Source organism: Macaca nemestrina, chromosome 10 (assembly GCF_043159975.1).
Source record: "Macaca nemestrina isolate mMacNem1 chromosome 10, mMacNem.hap1, whole genome shotgun sequence".
Taxonomy (NCBI): domain Eukaryota; kingdom Metazoa; phylum Chordata; class Mammalia; order Primates; family Cercopithecidae; genus Macaca; species Macaca nemestrina.
This window is the reverse complement of record NC_092134.1, coordinates 79,397,502-79,412,500: the sequence shown is the minus strand read 5'-3', so window position 1 is coordinate 79,412,500 and position 14,999 is coordinate 79,397,502. Positions and strand designations below refer to the sequence as shown.

At 51.7% G+C, this 14,999-nt stretch overlaps 2 protein-coding genes across 8 annotated transcripts in view; both read left to right on the top strand.

Annotated features, from left to right (window-relative positions):
* The window catches only part of LOC105474238 (homeobox C4), a 61,781-nt gene that overhangs the window by 21,192 nt on the left and 25,590 nt on the right, over positions 1–14,999 (top strand). For 2 of the 4 annotated variants that reach the window (XM_071071636.1, XM_071071637.1), the window contains exon 1: positions 1,282–1,369. The exons of the other annotated variants lie outside the window; for them this stretch is intronic. The gene's annotated coding sequence lies outside the window, so the exon portion shown is untranslated. Of the gene's footprint in view, positions 1–1,281; positions 1,370–14,999 lie in introns of those variants that run through there. 4 annotated transcript variants of the gene reach the window in all.
* LOC105474235 (homeobox C6) lies at positions 1,270–14,764 on the top strand. Of its 4 annotated transcripts, none has more exons than XM_011728739.3 (3): positions 1,270–1,369; positions 12,498–12,843; positions 13,602–14,764. In XM_011728739.3, exons 2-3 carry the CDS (start codon positions 12,690–12,692, stop codon positions 13,907–13,909), a joined length of 462 nt encoding a protein of 153 aa, XP_011727041.1. In that variant the 5' UTR covers positions 1,270–1,369; positions 12,498–12,689; the 3' UTR covers positions 13,910–14,764. The 4 variants fall into 4 exon arrangements, with proteins under 4 accessions (XP_011727041.1, XP_070927744.1, XP_011727042.1 ...); XM_071071643.1 differs by having other exon boundaries at positions 1,292–1,369; positions 12,618–12,843; XM_011728740.3 differs by lacking the exon at positions 1,270–1,369 and adding an exon at positions 3,278–3,438.

The following is a 14,999-nucleotide window of genomic DNA, read 5'->3' as shown; positions in this document are numbered from 1 at the left end:
GATTCCAAGTAAGCCACCATTTGAACTGGGAAGTGAAACTAGGGATGGTCTTGGGGAAAAATGTTTTTCTCTCTAAGAAAGGGACCCCGGGATGAGGGTCGTTTTGAGGGTCCTAGAAGTTGCCCCCAACTCTCACCTCTCCTGCTAAACTGCAGGATTGCCCAGGGTAGGTCTAGTCCCCTAGGTTCTTCAGACCACTCCAGGTCAGGTCTGGTTGGATGGTTGCCAGTGGTCTTAGACTACTTACTATTCCTGTCTAGGGTGGAGTAGGGGTTTTCAGGGGTACCCCATAGAGGGGATGTTGTTCTCTTCCAAAAAAAAAAAAAAAAAAGGAAGGGGTAGGGAGGCACCCTTTCAATCCCTGCAACTCACCAGCCATCACTGCCTCAAGGCCACAAATCTTTGCAAAGCTTTGAATTCCCCCTGATCCAACCTTAATGCCCCCATTTATTAAGGACAATATTTAAAACTCGGCAAGCCAGGAGAAGCAACCGACCCTCCGTGCTTGAAGCTTTCTTTCGTCTGGGCGTCCGCCCTCAGCTCTTTTCGCGCTCGCCTGCAGCAGCCCGGCCCGTGGGGAGTGGGCGGTGGGTGGGGGTAAGGGTGGGGTGGGGGTCCGGGGATGCTCCCTCTACGAGAGAATTGGGTAAACATGGCGACCGCGGCGCCCATTTGCACACGCTACACAAATGCATCGCATTCCCGGTTGTTTGCAGAAAATTTACAGCTGAGTAATAAAAGTTTACGATCGACTCACAAGTTGGATTGGCCACAAGAAGTCATGTGGATTCCATCCATGAACGTGAACTTTTTATTGTGGTTTGTCCGTTCCGAGCGCTCCGCAGAACAGTCCTCCCTGTAAGAGCCTAACCATTGCCAGGGAAACCTGCGCTGGGCGCTCCCTTCATTAGCAGTTTTTTTTTTTAATTAATCTGATTAATAATTATTTTCCCCCCATTTAATTTTTTTTTCTTCCCAGGTGGAGTTGCCGAAGCTGGGGGCAGCTGCGGAGGGTGGGGACGGGAGGGGAGAGACAGAAGTTGGGGGCATCTCTCTCTCCCTTCCCGACCCTCTGGCCCCCAAGGGGCAGGAGGAATGCAGGAGCAGGAGTTGAGCTAGGGAGCTGCAGATGCCTCCGCCCCTCCCCTCTCCCAGGCTCTGTCTCCTGCCCCCTTCTTGCAACTCTCCTTAATTTTGTTTGGCTTTTGGATGATTATAATTATTTTTATTTTTGAATTTATATAAAGTATATGTGTGTGTGTGGAGCTGAGACAGGCTCGGCCGCGGCAAAGAATGAGGGAAGACGAGAAAGAGTGGGAGAGAGAGAGGCAGAGAGAGAGGGAGAGAGGGAGAGTGACAGCAGCGCTCGGTAAGTGTTTCCTTATTGGTTCAAATATGTAACTAATGGTCCGTAGCTGGGTGGCGGTTTCAAGATAAGGACAGCAGCGGCTTGTCTTGGTTAGGGAGTAGAGGAGGATGGCGAGAGGGTGGGCGCGTATGTAGTAATGGGGAGGAAAAGTAGCGGGTGGGAGAGAAATGGGGTTAAACTGGAATACTGGTAACTGGTAGTGGGGCGATTGTGTTGTCCTGATGTCACTGTGTGCCAAGTTGGGGGTGGAGGGGCAAGGGAACAGCACCTGTGGGGCTCAGGCTGGCGGTCTAGGGCGCCAGCTTTTACTGCCCACTGTGTCAGTACCTGCTTATTATAGATCTTCGGGTCTCGGCTAATGGAACTGGGTCGGAGGAGAACTGGAAGCTCAAGCTCCAGGCGGGAGAGAGAACCTAGAGGCTGTACCCATTGCCCCCTAAGCAAAGTCAGCCCCCCAACCCCCAAACAAACTTTCCAGCGTCCCCTGCCTGTCTGGCAGCCTCCTCCCTCCCAGAGAGCGCGACTCCTAGAGCTCACACATGCGCAGTGTGGGCCCAGGGCCGGGCCGCCGAGCAGGAAGCGGGCGCATCTAGGCTGCCGGCGGGGCCTGTTAATTGGCAATTAGGGGGGAGGCTGGTGGCTGGTGCGCGTCAGCCGAGAGGAGAGCGTCTGCCCACCCCCTGCTCCCGCCCCCACTCGGGCGGATGGAAGGGTGGGAGGTCCCCTGCGTTGGGTAGAGGGTGGAGGGTGGGGGTGGGGGAGGCAGTACTCAAAAGCCATCTTGTGCTTGGAGAAAGAGGCCTACCGGCTTTCCCTTCCCGGGTCCGGCGCGCCTCACCCCCAACCGCGGCCATCCCAGCCGGGATGCCCACTGGACCGGGATGCCCGCTCGCCACGCATGGCTGCTCTAGGCTAGGACCTGCCTCGCCTAGGGCAGAGGTGGGAATGGGGAAGGCCCTAAGCTGGGCGGGGACAGGCCCAGTCCTCCTGGCAGGGTCTCCTAGGTGCTGTGGAGGCAGTGAGGATTCCGGGGGCTGCTGGCTTATGGGGTAGGGGCGTCAGCCTGGGGCGGCGGGAGAGTCCTGGGCACTCGGGATCTCTCTAATAATTGGTGCTAATGGCCTGTTGTATAGTCTTAACCCGACGCATATGGTTTCATAACACAGTGGCTTAATTTCTTCCAAATGTACATGGCCCTGAATGTGTTGCAGTTTGATATATGACCCCGGCCCGGGTCTGAGGCTCCAAGGCGGCCCCTATAAGTGTGAATTTCTGTTTATAAAGGGCGACGCACACGCAAACGCCTACACATCCAGGCAGACACACCCAGAGGCGTGGGGGAGCATATTCCAGACGAGGTCCTAGAGAGCCTGAGGGCCAGACTCACCTTCAATCTAAGCCAAGACACCCCCCCACCCCCACCCTCTCCCAGAGGCGCGACTGGGATTCTGCGCCAAGTCCCAGTGGGGGAGGGGATCGCTCCACGATTTCCTGTTTAAACCCTGACCCGTCGCCTGTGGGGGGCCGGGGGAGGGGGAAGAAACCTGTTTTTATCACATTCTTAAAAATACAGTTTGCATTCAGATCAAACCGCTTGGGCCTGAGCTGACGGTGAATTTTATCTCCCCTCCCCCCACAACCGCCTTCCCTTCCTTTTCTGCCCCCCCAAAAATTCCCCTTTCTCAGCCAACATAAAGGCCTCTGAGGTATTCTCCCGGGGAAAGAAATGGCATTTTCTCTCCCCCTCCCCCCCCCCCTCAGTAGGACTTGTGTGTCGGCAGAGGCGTCTGACGAGGGGCTAATTTCGCGTTCCTTGTTTACGATCGAGAAAAACGCTTGGCTCTCCCCAAATGGGCCCAGCCCGCCGCCTGCTCCGGCTGCCGCGCGCTCTCCCGCCGCTCAGGCACGGCCCGGGGGCTGACGCCCCGGAGATCCAGCCTGCGGCAGGCGGGAACTCGAAGTCTGTGGGACCTGAAAAGGGCAAAGGGAGTGCGGTGGGACACTGGAGGGGCCCGAGAGGCCCGAAAAAGGGAGCTTTTCTCCTGGCGTAATGTGGGAATCGCCTACCGGTGAGGCCTCTATTTCTCTCTTTCGCCTGTATTTTGTCTGCCCCCGCCCCTGTGGATGGCTGCTGATGGGGGTGGGGTGGGGGTGGGAACACAAGTGTCCTTTGTCCGTCCCCGAAAGAAAACCTTTTCCAGAGAAGGCCATTCAGGCCAGTGGAGATTCACCTGGAATATTAGAAGGGCCCCCTCCCACCCGAGAGGCGGGCCTGGGCGAGGCTAGGGTGTTTATCTCAATCCTGGAACGACCTGTGTCCACAGTGAGATTTGGGGGTGCTAGAGTTCGAGGTTGGCCGCTTAACAGCACCATCCTGAGGTGTCTTTATATAATATTTTAATTGATTTTCTGTTCCTTCCTGGCTAGAGCCCTGCAGCTCCCCCACCCCCATCCTATGCCCCTCACCCCTAGAACCATCCTCACAAGACAGAGGCAAGGAGAGAAGGCAGAGCAGCAGCGACCGGCCCTCTGTTTTCATTTTCCACCCTGGCCAGGGGATAAACTGGACCCCAGTGGACTCCAACACCAACTCTCTGCTTCCCAGTTACTTTCGATTTTCTTTCCCTTCTCCTTCTTTCTCTCCTTCTCTGGCATTCAAACAGAAGCACAAGAGGATCCACAACTCTCGCCTCCTTGCAGGCCACATTCCCTGCTGACATGGTCCTTACTGCAGGATAGCCCTTCCGTGATTATCTAATAATAGCCAGGGTGGCTGAGAATAGAATCTGGCTCAAGGACTCTGCACACCCCAGGCAGAGACACTGAATCTGTGGGTCAGGGCCTGGCAACATTCCTTGAAGCCTCCGGCTCTGAGCCCACTCTTTGGGCACCCTTAGGCCTGCCTGCTCTCCTTACAAGGGGCTTTGTCAGCCCTGCCATCCGCTGTATTTCACCTGCGGGTTCCTAGCTAAGGAGAAATGGGCAGAGCAAACCCTTTCTCTCCCTGGTCTGACAGTTGTGATCCCGACAGAATGCAACCTTGTTTAGAGAAGGCGACCTTGTTGGGTTGGCTGTTGTGTTCTGAAACCAGGCTTGGGAGTGTTATGTATTTATTATATACAGGCTCAAATGTACAGACTCAGGCTTATGCATGAATATATACAGACTCATATTTCCTTGGTGGTTAATTGTATATTACCATGCCTATATTCGCTCAAACACCATTTTATGTGCATGCAAAATTTTGTTAACCCTCACTAGATGAGAATGAGCTCATGGAGGCACCGGGTGCACTGAGCAGGCCCTCTGTGCATGCTCTGCTGGAAATATGTGTGCACTGGAATCGGAGTATGCAGGTTCCAGTAACCAATGGATGCCATAAAGGCTTTCTCAGACTTTATTGCTTTTGTTGCCTAAGCAGCTGGACTGGGGAAATACTAAATCCCTTCTGCTTTCTCTCCACACCTTCTAGCAAACTCTCCCAACTTACGAAGTATTTTACAAGGGAGACCAGTTGTCTTGAAATTGAGTTCTGCGGGACTCTTTTCACGGGCGTGGTGGGTCTGCAAGCAGTTCTGAGTAGACAGGGACCTGGCACTGGAAGCCTCCCTGGGGCGATGAAGGGATAAGAGTGGTTAATAAGGTGGCCTCTAGACAGTGGTCTCGGGCGGCTGCTGGCCAGGGTGCTTGGAGAAGCTGGTGGAAAAGGCAAACCAGAAGGGGTAGGGATGCAGTGAATATGTTTCTCCCCCTGCTTGCCCCAGCCGGCCACTCACCCCACCCCAGCCCGATTTGCCTGCATCCATGGTGGCGGATTGGGAGTTCTCCAAGGTCCCCCAAATACCCAGATCTGGTTGCTGGATGAACTGCATTTTAATCCTCGTCAATATCTGAGCCAGGGCGAGACCTGGTCAGGGAGAAGGCTGGTCCGAGCAGCATGGGAGAGGACGCTGGGACCGCCGCCTGTGGCCTAGAGCACTGAGTATGGGCTACCAAGGCTGAGAATTAATGGGCCTTCTTTCCCAGCCTTTTTCCCTTCCAGAGACACAAAAAGACAGAGCAGAGGGGAAATATCAATGTCAGTGGAAAATCCCAAAAAAGAAAGCAGGGACCAGAGTGGGGCTGGAGGGGTTTTCCACCACTCTCTAGGTGATCGGGTTCCTCCCAAAACTCTTGTCCAGACAGGCTGCACCAAGAGATGTGCAGGTTTCTTCCACCCTTCACGGAGGGCAGCCTTAGGCTTTCTGGGCCTTGCTTACCCCGGGCACTGGGGTGACATTACCTCAGGATTGTGCCCCTCGCCCAGCCCATGGCCTCTGCCATGGTGCCGCTGCCGCTCCTGTTTATTGTGTCTGTGAGTTGTTTACTTGTTTTGTCTGCTGCCACCCTGCGTCAGAAACCCGCCAAACCAGCGAACTCGCCCAGGAGAACAAAGTACAGTGCTATCCCCGAGCTCCCTCCCCTTTCCAGCAACCCCCTCCTGCCCTTACAAGCTCCTGCATTCTCCCTTTCTGAGGGGAAGAAGCAGAAATAGTCTTAAAACAGGGCAGCTGTTTATAGGGTAAGGGGAATTATGGGGACACCATAAACCTCCGGGTGTCCCTGTGGTGGAGAGACTTCTGAGCAGCCCGTCCCTTGCCTAGGCTTTTCTTCCTTTCCCTGGTAATCACTTGGTTAAGGGGGCCACACTCACTGAGAAAGTTAAGCCCACCCCCGTCAACCCAGTCCCCCACTACCCCACTTCTTTTTGCAGGAGTTTCCCTGAGACTGGGTTGTTGGGTTTTAAATCAGAGTAATGCTAGTGGATTCATAAAGCTAGATATAGCATGTCATTCTCCTCCCACACTCCCTTCTCCTCAGCCACCCCAAATTGCAGTGAATTTAAGCAAATCCTACGAAATTAAATTGCCCTTTTGCTAAAGATCCTATATGTTTCCAATCTCGCCAGGTGTAGAGTCAGATAGTTGGCTTTTGGCCTTTAATTTTGCTCCTGGCTATTAAATTTAAAAGAGTATCATTCAAGTAAGTAATATTCTCATTTCTAAAATTAATTTTCCCTTCCCAGTCTCTCTCTGTCTCTCTTTTTGCCAGCACAGATTAAATGGTTCTTTCAGATCTGCAAACAATAAAGGATAAAATTATTTATAGGGAAATGAGGATGCTGTTTTATTGTTGGCTTATTGTTCCAGAACATAACAACATTTTATTTTCAAGCAGGAGAAGCTAGACCAGGGGGAGAAAAAGGGGGAAAGGAAAAAAACATGAAGGGAGGGCGGGAACCCACACACAAAACTCCTGCCATGTATAACTGGTAGGACATTTACAATTTCTATATGACAACTCACTGTGACGTCATAAATACCGAGTTCTTGAATTTTATAATTCTCATGAACCTCTCAAATAGGTCCAAGCAATGCTTCATGTGGAGGGGTATAGAAGAAGCCAGGAGGCTGGGGATCCCTTGACCCAGTGCAGAGCAGCACACCCCCTATTGTGGCTTCTTCTTCATGGGACATCCTCTTGAGGCCCTATTCTGGGGGCTGAAAATATTCTGGATATTCTGGATTTTAATTTTTCTCCTGGGCCAAGCAGGGCCACTTGCTTTGTCCCCCTCAAGTGTCCTTAGGCGTCTAAGCTTTCTCCCCATTCCCAGCTCAGAGAGCTATGTCCCCAGGCTCTCCCCAAGCCCCCTCCTGAGCTGATACTCAGCTGCTTGGAATAGAGGTGGGAGGCTTGGGCGCCAGCCCCCAAAAAGCCAGAAATGATTTTTTCCAGATGGAGCTGGAAGGGGGCTCAGGGTTGAGCATGATGGGGTAGAGATGTTTGGGACCTATTTTACGTTAACCTTAAGTCAGAGAAGTGAAGTGAGAAGCCAAACAAATGCCAATGTGAGAGTTTGTGTCTGCTGATGGTAGCAGCAATAAGTGAAGTGCTGGTTAGGAAAGGTCAGGCAGAAATCTGGAAAGAAAGAGGGAAAGGAAATGTGACATGAGTTAGCAGAGCCCCTCCATATACCTTTCTTCTCCGTTTAATTGCAATAAAGCAAAAGTAGCTCGGGTAGCCTCTCAGCCTCAGCTTAAAAGAGGAGTCACCAGCGCAGGCCTCGGAGGTATTTGGGGGCAGTTCTCAGCAGCTTAACATGCTCAATCTGGCCTCTTCCTCCTTTCCTCCTCCCTGCTGATTCCCCAGCTCCCTTCAACTGGTCAGCCCGGGCCCTGTCCCCAAAATATTAGCACCCCAAAATGGAATCAATTTCTGTGTTAGATGTGTCAAATTTCACTTCTCTCCATGCCTAAACTTTGAAAGGAGGAGTGTTCCTTTTTGGAATGTGGTGTGTGTAGGGGGGGCAGGTATGTGTTCAGACAGCTTCCCCCATCATATCTATGGGAAACTGAAGCCCCTTAGGTGAGCCATGCTTTAGTGTTCCCAAGCAGCATTCCCTGCATTCAGGTTCTCTGGCAGACCAGGAGGCTCTCTTTGCGATCTGATTCTTTGACTAGGAGTTCCATGGAGATCAAAGGAGCTTATTAAAACACCAGGCATTTGGAGTAGAATTTATTTTTAATTTCTAAATAAAAAAGTCTAATAATAGACCAATCGGGCCAACTAAACAGTCGCTCTAGAACAGCAAAGCCTTAACAAAATAGTGTGATTGTGAGGGGAGCTGAGCAATTACTGGAACTCGGCTTTCTCCGTAACAGGGATTTTAACCCTCGTCCAGTGGCACAAAAGGGGCCGGCGGGGCAACCGCTCTTCTCGTGCTCAGAAAAGTGAGAATTGGGGGTGGTGGGGGCAGGGTCGGGCAGCTACGGTCGCGTCCAGGCAGCTGAGCACCCAGGCCAAGCGCTGAGGCGGAGCACTGAGTCCTGCGGCTCCAGTGCTTGGGTCCCTGAGCAGCCTCCGCAGCCTCCGCAGGCACCGAGCTGTAGTTGCGGCGCAGCAGCCAGGAACGGAGTGTGTGTATCTGTGTGCGAGGGTGGGTGAGTCACAAACATCCGCGCAGAGTTGGGGGATCTGGGGAGAGAGAGGAAACAGAGAGAACACAACTCAGGGGGACCTCTGGAAAATATTGTCCCCTAATAAAAATTCCAGATCTCATCCCGCTCACTTCAAATATCCCTCCCCAAGAAATTAATATATTTCCCAGAGCTGAGTGGAACGCAAAAGTCAGCAAGGTGAGGCCTGCCCACGAACCTCTTCAGGCTGGGCCCACCCTTTCCCCAGTTCAAAGCTCACAGGCCCCCAGGCTTTCCCTGGCCTAAAGCGGAGTAAGGCTGGAGTGGTAGCTTTTAACTTGCCTAGGGAAATTCCCAAGTGCCCAGGCTGCAATGCCACCCTTATCCTTGGGGACTCCAGGCCAGTGACTGCACCCCACTCAGGTCCAAGGCGCAGGCAGTAAATTTCTCTCCTATAATTAGCGCTATCAAAAGCATGTGTTTTGCACTGGGGAGGACTGGAGAGGCAAGTGGCAACTTTTCCCCTGTATTCTTTTTGTGTGTTTTTTGAATTCTGTGAAAAGCCTCTCTCAAAGTGAAAATCTGCTCTTGACACCAAGCCCCTTCCGAATGCCTGATTTGGGAGGCCAAGGGGCCAGAGCAGCAGCAAGGAGACCTGCAAGCCTGATGGGGTTGGCGGGGGGGTAGTGTTCTCTGATTTCTCTAGGCTCGTTTTATAGAAACAAAGAACAAGTTCTCTCCCCTCCTTCCCAAGACTTGTGCATATTTACAGAGCACAACTGCAGTTTTAATAAAACATCTGTTCTTGCTTCTGCTGATGAGTTTCCGTAATTGTTTTCAGACAAATTTAACAGGAAAATATAAATATATTTAGAAAACTCTAAGTCCTAACTTTCCCCCTATAGACAGCCATTCTTTTGCCAAAAAAATAAAAAATAAAATTAACATGAAATGGGAAAAGGAAAATATAATCCAATGGAGGGAAGATCGGGCTCATCTGACCTGCTCTCCCCCCTTGGAGCGAATCCTTTCAGCAAATTTCAGCTACATAATTAAAGATCTAAGAGAAAGAAGAGGGCTTCTTTCCTCAGGAATGAAAGGTAATGGAGGGGAGTGTGTTGAAAATTAATTTTGCCAAAAGTCTTTAAGCAGTGGAGGAATTTATTTGTATTTCTGTTTCCCCTTCTCTCCCCCTTCCAGCATTTCTGCCTTTTTCACCTAGCAGCTGGTTTCTGTTCATTATAAATCGGCGAGACCTTTCAGTCTCTGCCCTCTGTTTAGGAACGTCATAAAACACTTAACTTTCCGGGGCTGAGGCTCACATTCTGCTTCTCAGGTCACCAATCCCCCTGAGCCCACCGCCTTTAGGCCCCAATAGAGAATCTCCCCAACTTTGGGGCCCCTTTCCTCTCCAGACATGGTTGAGGAGGGGCTCAAGGAAACCTAGGCATCCTTGCTGGGGGCTGTAGTCCATGCTGCCTGGGAACCCCCTTCTTTCTTCCAAGGTCCTTCCCTCCCCCACCCAGACATAAAAGAGATTTTTAAATACATAGAAAATCAACACTCACTGAAAGCGAAACCTCATTAAGACATCCTATCTTCCATCATTCAATTTGTTGTACATTGCAACAATTTAATATCTTGAAGGAAATATCACTGACATGATTTATCCCTCTAGCAATCTCTCTCTCTCTGAAACTGGGGTGGTGGGGGGACGGAGTTGCTCTCTCTTCCGGCCTCTTCTACTTGTTACACCATTACCCTCAGGGCAGAAAGGAGGCTGGGAACTCTGAGACAGGCTACTTGTGTCCAGGGGTGCACTGACTTGTTCCCTAGCTCAGCCCCCAGAGTACTCCTGCCTTGTTGTCTCTCCCCCACCTCTTGCCCTCCAGGGGGCCTAAAACCTCAGCCAGCTGTTAGAAACCTCTGCACAGGCATGCCATGAATTCGAGGACAGCTGGATTATAGGGCAAAAAGCAACTCACATTGGTGTCTATGTTTGTGTACCTGCCAAGTCACCCCAAAACGAGATAACTCATCTAAAAATTTTTTTTCTTAATTTAAAAATCCTCCTCTACCCTTTCCCCTTCATTTCCTTGGTGAGAAGAAAGTGTGGTCTAGGAGGAGGAACCTTTATAATTATAGGAGTCTTTCCCCTTCCCTTCCAAATACCGACAAATTTCTGTCCTTTCTATGGGATTGGGGCTGTATTTTTAAAAACCAATACATATTGTCTGACAGGAAGACTTTTCAACCCCCTAACGAGGTTCGTGTATTAACTAACGTGTTGTCTCCACCAGCTCCTGCACACTGTCTGCTTTTGGGTTCGAAACTTTATTTTTCCCTCCTAGCGACACTCCAGGGAAACCTTAACGTTACAGAAGATGAATAAACGAGTTTTTTTCTCAGCATAGTCCCGTTTATGGCTTTATTGCTACCCATTGATTACTCCGCTTTGTTACACAGAAGGAAAAGATCATAAAATCCCGCGACATCCGGGTTCTTGTTATAACCAGTTTTTCCCCCCCCCAACCCACCCAAAAATGGTGTGTGTGGGGGGGAGAATATGAGCTTTCACTGCTCCCTGCACACTCCCCACTACCCCCCTTTGTCAACTCAAAGCATTTTCAGCCTATATCACGATATCAAATTAAGTTTGGACTAATCAGGAGAAAACCCCCAACTGCACACTTTCCGCTGTTTCAGTTCGCCTACTGTGGCTCTCTCAGAAGCCTCGGATTCAGCGGCCTTTCCGTAACCATCCCTTCCTTTTTTTTTTTTTTTTTAGCCTCAAGATGGGGGGAAAAATGGGGGTTGAGGCTGCTGAGAGGCCCATCCCCACCAGGGGTGATGGCACTTGGGTGAGAGCTCCTTAGAACCCCTTTCTGAAGTCTCCAAGCCTCATAGCTCAGGTCCAGGGGCGCCTCCACTGGCGGTGCCCTGAGTCTGGAGGGGGCAGGGGCTTCTGACCAAGGCAGGGGCTTGAGCTTGCAGGAAGCCAACTGTCCATCAGAGCCCCACCAGCCTTCTCTTTCTGGCTGGATCCTATGTGAATTACCCCACCGGCCCTCACTGGCTCCAAATCATAAATTCTCACCAACATAAACAGGAGTTGATGTCTCTAGAAAGATTCTCAGAGTTTTCGTTCTTCCTTTCTCTCTCTCTCTCTCTCTCTCTCTCTCTCTCTCTCTCTCTCTCTCCCCCCTCTGGTGCCACCTCCCTACATTTTACTTCTTTTTTCTCCTTTTTCTATTGCATTTTTATACATTTGCCCTTTTAGGCAGAAATGCTGGAAGAGTTTTCCCAAAAGAGGGGTCCTGAGGAGGAGGCAGAAGGGAACCAGGAAGCAAAGGAGAGCAGATGCGTGGTCCGTTTGCCCACTTCAGCTCTGCCACTGTACCCTGAAGTCTTGCCCCTTTAGACCTAGTTGTTCCCCACATCCCTCCTACATTCAAGACTCTACTTACTCAGGGGAACAGGTTTTATGAAATTTCTTTCTACTTTTGATTTTTTTTTTAATTATTGGAGAAAAAAATACTAGTTTAGTGATGGGACTCACTCCATGGAGTGTCAAACCAGGATTTCCTGCAGGATTTCTGGGGACCCCCTCCTGTGCTGGGAGGGAGTTCCTCCTTCCTCCAATGGAGAAATCAGGATGTAATTTTACAAGGGGGCAGATATAAAAGATGAAACCAGATTGAAAATACAGGGATTTATCTAGCCCTGGCTCTGGCCACAGCACAGCAAAGTTAACTGGGGCTAAGAGATTTCCTGGGAGTACAGCTCTCCTTACCTAAGTCCCAAGGCCCCTGCTCAGGGATGTGCACCCCTCTTTCACCACCAAACCAGTTCCCCTACATACATATTTTTAAAAGAAATCCAAGTCTTACTTTCAAAGCACACACTTAGTCTCAACTAGGGAATCAACAGAAGCAGAAGCGATTTTTTTCCCCCTTCTTGACATCTGGCTTGCGATTGGCTGGGAGGGGGTCAGCTGACTTTGTCATTTTGTCTGTCCTGGATTGGAGCCGTCCCTATAACCATCTAGTTCCGAGTACAAACTGGAGACAGAAATAAATATTAAAGAAATCATAGCCCGACCAGGTAAAGGCAAAGGGATGAATTCCTACTTCACTAACCCTTCCTTATCCTGCCACCTCGCCGGGGGCCAGGACGTCCTCCCCAACGTCGCCCTCAATTCCACCGCCTATGATCCAGTGAGGCATTTCTCGACCTATGGAGCAGCCGTTGCCCAGAACCGGATCTACTCGACTCCCTTTTATTCGCCACAGGAGAATGTCGTGTTCAGTTCCAGCCGGGGGCCGTATGACTATGGATCTAATTCCTTTTACCAGGAGAAAGACATGCTCTCAAACTGCAGACAAAACACCTTAGGACATAACACACAGACCTCAATCGCTCAGGATTTTAGTTCTGAGCAGGGCAGGACTGCGCCCCAGGACCAGAAAGCCAGTATCCAGATTTACCCCTGGATGCAGCGAATGAATTCGCACAGTGGTGAGTTTTACAGCTCCGAGATATAAATTAAATAAACTGAACTGGCTTTATGACCGGCTTCCCTAGAAGAACGGGCGGAGAGAGTTTTTTATGGCCCCATAAAAACAATCACGCTCGTCTCCTTGCCGAGACAGGGCCCCCTCTTCTGCCCCCTCAGCTTGCCTCCCGCTCGCTTGCAGGGGCCTGGCCCCCTTGGCCCCTGACGGATTGGAGGTCTCCAAGACAAGCTGAGGGGGCAGGAACAGGGCAGGGGATGAAGGGAGGGAGCAGAAGATGGGGGAGCCCCCCAAAGCGGAATCAGTCTGAGGAGAAGGGAGGGGGAGAGGAGAGGCAGAGAAGTGGGGAGAGGAGAGGCAGAGAAGTGGGGAGAAGTTTCCAAGAAACTAGGATACTTGGGGAGATGGTGGAGCCCAGTCCTTGAGAAAGGGGGCCCTCATCCCCATTATCTGGGATTTTTCAAAAATCAGCTTTTAGACTTGACTTGCAGCTTTCCGTTTGCCTTTTGCCCCGCCCCCCCACCCACCCCACACACCTTTCTTTGGGACACACACGTCCCACCTATGGGAGGTCTGAACGAAGTTGGGGTCCTAGCTGTACCCCCAGTGGGGGTGGGGCAGGGCAAACGGGAAAAGGCTAGAGCCCGAATGGGGCTGCGAGCTGCTGGTCAGGTTGGGAGGGTCAGGACTTTGCTAGGCGAAATAGTCTGCAGAGGACGCCTTGCTGATTGCTTTTAGTGTGTTTTGTGCCCGGATCTTTAGGGGTCGGCTACGGAGCGGACCGGAGGCGCGGCCGCCAGATCTACTCGCGGTACCAGACCCTGGAACTGGAGAAGGAATTTCACTTCAATCGCTACCTAACGCGGCGCCGGCGCATCGAGATCGCCAACGCGCTTTGCCTGACCGAGCGACAGATCAAAATCTGGTTCCAGAACCGCCGGATGAAATGGAAAAAAGAATCCAATCTCACGTCCACTCTCTCGGGGGGCGGCGGAGGGGCCACCGCCGACAGCCTGGGCGGAAAAGAGGAAAAGCGAGAAGAAACAGAAGAGGAGAAGCAGAAAGAGTGACTGGGACTGTCCCTGCCACCCCTCTCTCCCTTTCTCCCTCGCTCCCCCCCAACTCTCCCCTAATCACACACTCTGTATTTATCACTGGCACAATTGATGTGTTTTGATTCCCTAAAACAAAATTAGGGAGCCAAACGTGGACCTGAAAGTCAGCTCTGGACCCCCTCCCTCACCGCACAACTCTCTTTCGCCACGCGCCTCCTCCTCCTCGCTCCCTTGCTAGCTCCTTCGCGGCTTGTCTGCAGGCCCCTTTCCCCGTCCAGGCCTTGGGGGCTCGGATCCTGAACTCAGACTCTACAGATTGCCCTCCAAGTGAGGACTTGGCTCCCCCAACTCCCTCGACGCCCCCACCCCCGCACCCCGTGCAGAGGGCCGGCACCCGGGCCTGGGGCCTCTGCTTCGGGCCTCAGGGCCCGGCTTGGCAGCCGGGGAGGGCCAGAGGCCCAAGGAGGGCGCGCCTTGGCTCCACACCAACCCCCAGGGCCTCCCCACAGTCCCTGCCCAGCCCCTCTGCCCCAGCAAATGCCCAGCCCAGCCAAATTGTATTTAAAGAATCCTGGGGGTCATTATGGCATTTTACAAACTGTGACCGTTTCTGTGTGAATATTTTTAGCTGTATTTGTGGTCTCTGTATTTATATTTATGTTTAGCACCGTCAGTGTTCCTATTCCATTTCAAAAAGGAAAAAAGAGGGAAAATTACAAAAAGAGAGAAAAAAAGTGAATGACGTTTGTTTAGCCAGTAGGATAAAATAAATAAATAAATAAATCCCCTCGTGTTACCCTCCTGTATAAATCCAACCTCTGGGTCCGTTCTCGAATATTTAATAAAACTGATACTATTTTTAAAAGTTTATACCGGGAATTCTGTTAATTCGCTCGCCCGCCGGCCTCGGGATGAGAGCTGGAGCAGGCTCCAAGCGCTCCCGCGCCTGCCCGCCGCCTGCAAGCCCACAGCCCTCTGCACTCGCCATCCCCGGAGCCCAGGCGCCCGGCCCCGGCCTTCTGTTGGTTCTCGCGATCGCACTGAGGGCCTGGGCGGCCTCTCTGAGCTCCCTGCGCGGAGCAACACACACACCCTGCGGCAAAAA